Source organism: Phaenicophaeus curvirostris, chromosome 29, assembly GCF_032191515.1.
Source record: "Phaenicophaeus curvirostris isolate KB17595 chromosome 29, BPBGC_Pcur_1.0, whole genome shotgun sequence".
NCBI lineage: Eukaryota > Metazoa > Chordata > Aves > Cuculiformes > Cuculidae > Phaenicophaeus > Phaenicophaeus curvirostris.
In genome coordinates, this window is record NC_091420.1 from 4,062,480 (window position 1) to 4,068,622 (window position 6,143).

Genomic DNA, 6,143 nt, shown 5'->3' on the forward strand with positions numbered 1-6,143 from the left:
CCTGGGTTTTGGCTCCTGCAGGGTTGGGGCAATTCCCACCGCAGGTTCGCCAGATCTCTGCCCCGCCTGCAGCGCCGGTTGCTCAACCACACGCGTACCCAGCCCTGGTTTCGCTCGGGGCCAAAGTCCACGGCTGATTCCAGGTGCAGGGAACACCCACGCCCTGCCCATCACTGACACCGGCACAGACTGGCTAGTCCTGCTCTCCCGCAAACACCGGAGCCCAAAACCGCAATAAATCCCTGGCCAAACATGTGAGCCGGGCACCAGCAACCGGGTCGGAGGGACCCGAAACCAGGGCACCTGCGCCTGCATCACGCAGTGGGGATGAGCTCGGCGTGACACTGGGATGCTGGCATCGCTCCCAGGGCTGGAAGAGGGATGTCCAGGGGGCTGGAAGAGGGGCGTCCAGGGATGTCTGGGGAGCTGGAAGAGAGACGTCCAAGGAGCTGGAATTGGGGCTAGAAGAGGGACATCCACAGGGATAAGTGTCACTCAGCAGGTGATGGCCCCCGAGGCTCCTGCTGGAGCTGATAAGAACCAAATTCCTTCCCATCCCAACCCAGCCGCTGGCAGAGCCCTTGGGTTAATCATTAAACCAGATACTGGAAAATCCCGTTCCTGCCTTTCTCAGGCCTTCAGAAACAGAAATCTCAATGCGTCCCCTCCCGCGGGACCTGTGGGCTCAGACCCGTAACCAAACCACGCTCCCCATTCACATCAAGGGCACCCCGAGGCCAACACGTGGTATAGCCCACGCCGTGATGTTCACCATGGCACCGACCAGATCATTTTACTGTCTTCCAAGCAAGCCAAGCCTTTGAAACCAGAATAATTCTGATGCACGAGCTCGTGGGGATAAACATGCCCTGGGGGATACAGGCAGGGAGTGAGCCCTAGGGATCTGTGCATGGCGCTGCAGGGCTCGGGTGCTCCGGTTTCACCCTAAATCCTCATCCTTATCCCCATGGCGCCTGTGGACGCTGCAGCTCCCGCTTCTCAAAGCTGCCGCGGACAGGGGGGGGACGCTCGGAGCACCGCAGCCAGGATGCAGCAGGTGAGGGGCTCCCTGCCTCTGCATCCAGGGATGGAGATGGAAACCCAGCCTGCCTCCAAACCCGCTGGGCTGGGAGTGGTGGGAGAGGAAAACCAGCTTGGAGCAAGCAAAGCCAGCCTGGAGCGAGCCGCAAACACCTCGGCAAACCCTTGGGTGGCAGGTGGATGATGGGACACAGGGAGTGTGCATCCGGACTTTGGGGCATAGGGAGTCCGGAGGCAGGGAATGATTCCAGGGATGGCACCCGAGCCTCAGATTTTCCTTTCTTGTTTCAAGTGGCCGCTATGAACGCAGTCCCGTGAGCCCCGCGAAGTAGGGCAGCTCCCGCATTAAAGTTTCAGGAGCCACGGCATTTCCAGCACTTCCATGCCCTGGGAAGCTGTCCCCCACCCCAAGGGCTCTTTGCAGCTCCGGGAAGAGGGAAGGGGTCGATGAGAGAAGGAGAAGGAGACAGGGAAGAGGTCGATGACCTCCCCGCTAACGAGGGGGACCCGTCGAGGGCAGCAGCCAGTGCCCCAGTGAAGGGATCCTATGGATGCTATAAGATCCCTGCACGGGACCCCTCCTCGATTCACCTGCAGGCGCAGCTTCCATAGTGAAACGCGGGTCCCATATGGAAGGGTCCCCACAGGGCAGGGAAAGGCAGCCCCATAGGGGCTATCGGGCATCCGCGATGGATGGGAGCCGGGAGAATGGGGACCACCAGGTCTCTCACCTGGGAGCAGCCGGTGGGCCCTGTAGGATGTGCTATAGGGTGAGCGACCCACAGGGAGAAGAGGCCTTATGTGGGCTCCTATGGGGGAGCACGCACCAAGGCCAAGGATCACGCCAGCCCCACAGGATTGTCTCTAGGGCACGGTTCACGCACAAAGGGAAGGCTCTACAGACCTGCACCTATAGATTCCGCCCCAGGGCAGGGAACGCCCCAGGGAGGACAACACCTATGGACCCAGCCCCTGCGGGCTCCGCCATGGAGCAGGGCACTCCCTGAACCATCAGCCCCTACTGCCCCATGGCTCCTGCAGCCCCCATGGGCTCTGCTACAGGACAGGGCACCCCCCAAGCCAGCAGCTCCCGTGGCCCCATCCCCTACGGGCTCTGCTATGGGGCAGGACACCCCTTGAATCAATAGTCCCTATTTCCCTATGGCTCCTGCAGCCCCTATGGGCTTTGCTATGGGGCAGAGCACCCCCTTGGCCATCACTCCCTAGTGCCCCATGACCCCTGCCGCCCCTATGGACCCTGCTATGGGGCAGAGCACCCCCTTGGCCATCGCCCCCTATTGCCCCGCACTCACCGCTCCGGCCGCTCCCGCTGCTCCCACCGCAACCTGTTACCTTCGCGCAGGCCACGCCCCCGACACGCCCATTGGCCGGCGCCGGGATAAGCCCCGCCCAGGGGGCGCGACGAGCCAATCAGAGCCACGCCCACAGCAACGCCCCGTCCCCGGTAGCGCCCCGCCCAATGAGTTGCGGTCACGTGACGCGCCCGTCGCGCCGCCATCTTGGGGAGGGCGCCGCGGAGCTGGCGGCGGAGGCTTCAGGGCCTCGAAACGCCCTGCCCGCCCCTCGGCCCGTCCCTCTCGCCGCCCCGCCGCTCTTACTCCTTCAGGCATAGAGCCGGCAGCGAGAGTTTCGCCACGCACAAGATGGCGCCCGGCCTCCCGGCCCGGCCTTGGCCACACCCAACATGGCGCCACAACCCCACGGCCTACGGCGGCCGGCAGGGACCGCGCTTCCGCCGCGCCTGCGCAGCGCGGGCCTCGCAGTGACTAAGATGGAGGTGTGGGGAGCGCGGCCGCCGCCGCCGTTCTGGGCCGGGGGCCCGGCCCCGGGGGAAACGTACATCCCCGGAGGGATAGGGCCCAGCCCCGCCACCGGGGCCCTGCCCCGCGCCCGCACGCTGTGAGGCGGGGGAAATGGGGCTGGGCTGGAGATTTGGAGTCTTGAGGGGGAGAATTGGTGTTGGGGGTGTTTTAGGGGGAGAATTTGGGTCTTGGGGTGGGGGGGAAACGGGGCTTGGGAGGGTCTGGGTGGGAGAATTTGGGTCTTAGGGGTAGGAGATAGGGCTTAGGGGGGTCTTCGGCAGAAATGGGGTCTTGGGGAGCTGGGATGGGAGAAAGGGGGTCTGGAGGAAGAAGTAGAGTCTGGGGTGAAAGAAATGGGGGCTTGAAGGGGAGAAATGGGGCTTGGGGAGCTGGGATGGGAGAAATGGGGCCTGGGAGGGAGAAATAGGGCCTAGGGTTGGAAAAATAGGGCTGGGGGGGATGGGACAGGATGAATGGGGCTGAGGGAAAGTGCAAGCATGTCTGGGGGCTTACGGCCTGGCTAGGCTGGGGCAGCACTGATGCTGGGGTCTGCAGGAGCCCGATGGTGACCGGCACCTCAGTGCTGGGAGTGAAGTTCGATGGGGGGGTGATCATCGCCGCTGACATGATGGGCTCCTATGGCTTCCTTGCCCGCTTCCGCAACATCTCCCGGCTCCTGAAGGTGAACGACACCACTATGCTGGGAGCATCTGGTGACTACGCTGACTTCCAGTACCTCAAGCAGATCATTGACCAGATGGTGTAAGTCCTACTGTGGCCATGCTAGGGTTCCTGCTGAGCTGCTCTCTCTTCCCAGTCCTCAAATGACAGGGATGTCACTGGATCCATTTGCTGGGCAGGGACAGAATGCAGTCCCTGTCTTTTCCAAATGTGCTGGGGGGAAGCTGTCCCTGTTCTTTTTGTGTCTAATTCTCCTTGTGTTTGGAAACGGAGCTTGCGGGAGGCTGCGTGGTCTTGCTGGAGCGGGGCTGCTGCTCTCTTATCTGTGTGGTTTCTGGCTTTTCCCAGCTGGGAGAAACTTATTTTATCTAAATCAGAATCGACGAGGAGCTGCTGGGAGATGGTCACAGCTACAGCCCAAAAGCCATCCATTCCTGGCTGACCAGAGTCATGTACAACCGGAGGTGCAAGATAAATCCACTCTGGAACACTGTCGTCGTCGGAGGCTGCTACAACGGCGAGAGGTGAGTGAGCGGTGTGGTGGTCCCTGCATGTCCTTCCCTGCGGCTGCTCCTCACGGCACAGCAGAGGTCTCCAGCTGGGTGAGGGCGCTCCATAGCCGGCACCCTCCCTGCTGGTGCTGCCACCGCACTCACAGCTCTGTCCCGGTAGCTTCCTGGGTTATGTGGACATGCTCGGCGTCGCCTACGAAGCCCCAACAGTGGCTACGGGATATGGAGCTTTCCTGGCGCAGGTAGGGTCCGCGCTTGCTCCACTGCTGAAGTGGCCTTGGCGCTGGGTGACGGCGCTGCCGAGCTGTGGGGTTTTCTTTCTCATTTCCGTAGCCACTGATGAGGGAGGTCCTGGAGAAGAAGCCCAACCTGACACAGGAGGAGGCCCGTGACCTGATCGAGCGATGCATGAAAATTTTGTATTACAGAGATGCTCGATCCTTCAACAGGGTAAGAGCCCAGCGTCAGCATCCTGTGACGGGAGCTCCCGGCCCATCTTGGAGTTCAGAAAACCTTGCGGAACTCATGGGGTCCTCCGCAGCCACTCCGCACTCATGTCCCGCAGCCTTGGAAGAGCCACTTGAGCCTGAGCGATGCTCACCCCTGGCTTCTTCCTGGAGCCGGGGATTCTCCTCCCGGCACTGCAGCGTCCCGAGGCTGTGGTCTTGGAAGCGTTTCTGTTTGCTGCTGCTGTCTTGACTGCAAAGCCCCTTTCTGGCAGCTGCTGTTGCTGGCTGATTGATGGGAGCTTCCTCAGGTATGATGTCGGGCTTTGCTGAGGGCTTCCTGTGTTTTCTCTCCTCAGTATGAAATCGCCATCGCCACGGAGAAGGGCGTGGAGGTGGAGGGGCCGCTGACGCTGGAAGCCAACTGGGAGATTGCGCACCTGGTCAGGTGAGGCCAGGAGCTCCCACTCCATGCATTCACAGCCTTGCACGTCCTGAGGGTGCAAAGTGAAGTGGTTGGAAGGGCTGGGAAATGCGGAGTCAACACAGGCAGTAGGAGTCTCCTGGATCCCTTCTTCGCGTTCCGGGAGCCCTGGGTCCCGCTCTCCTTTGGAGGCGCTGGTGCGACCTCCTGGCATGGGAAGGCTCTTTGTGGCTGTGCCGCCACCTTTGCTGCCTTTGAGCTGCCTCGCCGCAGACGGTGCTGAGCGGCGGCACTGAATGAAAGCAGAATCGCTGGTCGGGTTAGCGTGGATGTTGTGCGTTATCCTGACTTTTCAAACTTACTTTCTTCCCCCAGTGGCTTCGCATGACTCTGAGGAGCGGCTCCTGGCAGTTGGGCCCTCGTTACTTCACTGTAATTCTGTTGCTCATTTTGGAGCTCCCATCTGACTTGTTTTGGAAAGAAATAAACCTGTTACACCAAGGCCGTGTTTGTGCTGTGGCTGGGAGGGAAGGCGTGGGGTGTTCCAGAAATACTGGCTTGGGGAAGGCTCTCTGTTACAGGCCTGAAGGGCAGCATGGCTCCCAGTCCTGATTTTTGCTGGAGGAGAGCAGGAACAGCTGTGTTGTTCCCCAGGCCCAGGCTGCGCACAGCATCCTCCTCCCACCCCTTGCACGGGTCAGGATCACGTGTTGGCAGAGCTGTAGGCTCTGTGGTGCTCCCAGCCACCTCCACCTGGCACCCGTGGTCCCTGATCTGCTGGGGGGACCAGGGCTGCGCTGGCTGCGTTTGGGTAAGGGTCTGGGTTGTGGCACAAAGCAGCCCAGATGCGGCAGTGGGGACATTTGCCGAGGCAGATGTGGGATTGTTTGGCTGGGTCCCCTTTGCTCACTCTGCAGTTGAAATACATGAGCCGCTTCTCAGAAAGGAAATTCCACCACATCGTGCCACCAGGAGCTCACGGATCCGGGGGGTTAAGCAGCACAGACCACGTCTGCCGTAATACAGGCAACCACAAATGCTGCCTCCAAAGCCTCCCTTGGCCTTTCTGGGGCTCCAGAAACCCAGGATGATCCCACAGCTCCCTGCCAACCACAGCTGCCTCCACCAGGTCTGAGCTGGGCAGCTATTGACCTTGAAGTGAATCCATATTTACACTACCAAGAGAAACAGCAAATGCAGGCCGTGGAGGGGGAGA

At 61.1% G+C, this 6,143-nt stretch overlaps 1 protein-coding gene across 1 annotated transcript; it reads left to right on the forward strand.

The window, feature by feature from the left end:
• The first annotated feature begins 2,802 nt into the window (after positions 1 to 2,802).
• Positions 2,803 to 5,429, forward strand: PSMB4 (proteasome 20S subunit beta 4). The gene is made up of 7 exons (XM_069878365.1): positions 2,803 to 2,961; positions 3,420 to 3,626; positions 3,923 to 4,069; positions 4,218 to 4,299; positions 4,391 to 4,507; positions 4,863 to 4,951; positions 5,303 to 5,429. Exons 1-7 carry the CDS (start codon positions 2,834 to 2,836, stop codon positions 5,313 to 5,315), a joined length of 783 nt encoding a protein of 260 aa, XP_069734466.1. The 5' UTR covers positions 2,803 to 2,833; the 3' UTR covers positions 5,316 to 5,429.
• The last annotated feature ends 714 nt before the right edge of the window (positions 5,430 to 6,143 follow it).

What these genes read in the sequence shown, in the direction of transcription:
- PSMB4 (XM_069878365.1), top strand. Translation starts at nt 2,834, where the DNA reads ATGGAGGTGTGGGGAGCGCGGCCGCCGCCGCCGTTCTGGGCCGGGGGC. An exon ending in GGCTGCTACAACGGCGAGAG is followed by an intron (nt 4,070 to 4,217) that starts GTGAGTGAGCGG and finishes CTGTCCCGGTAG; the next exon opens with CTTCCTGGGTTATGTGGACA. An exon ending in ATGCTCGATCCTTCAACAGG is followed by an intron (nt 4,508 to 4,862) that starts GTAAGAGCCCAG and finishes TTCTCTCCTCAG; the next exon opens with TATGAAATCGCCATCGCCAC.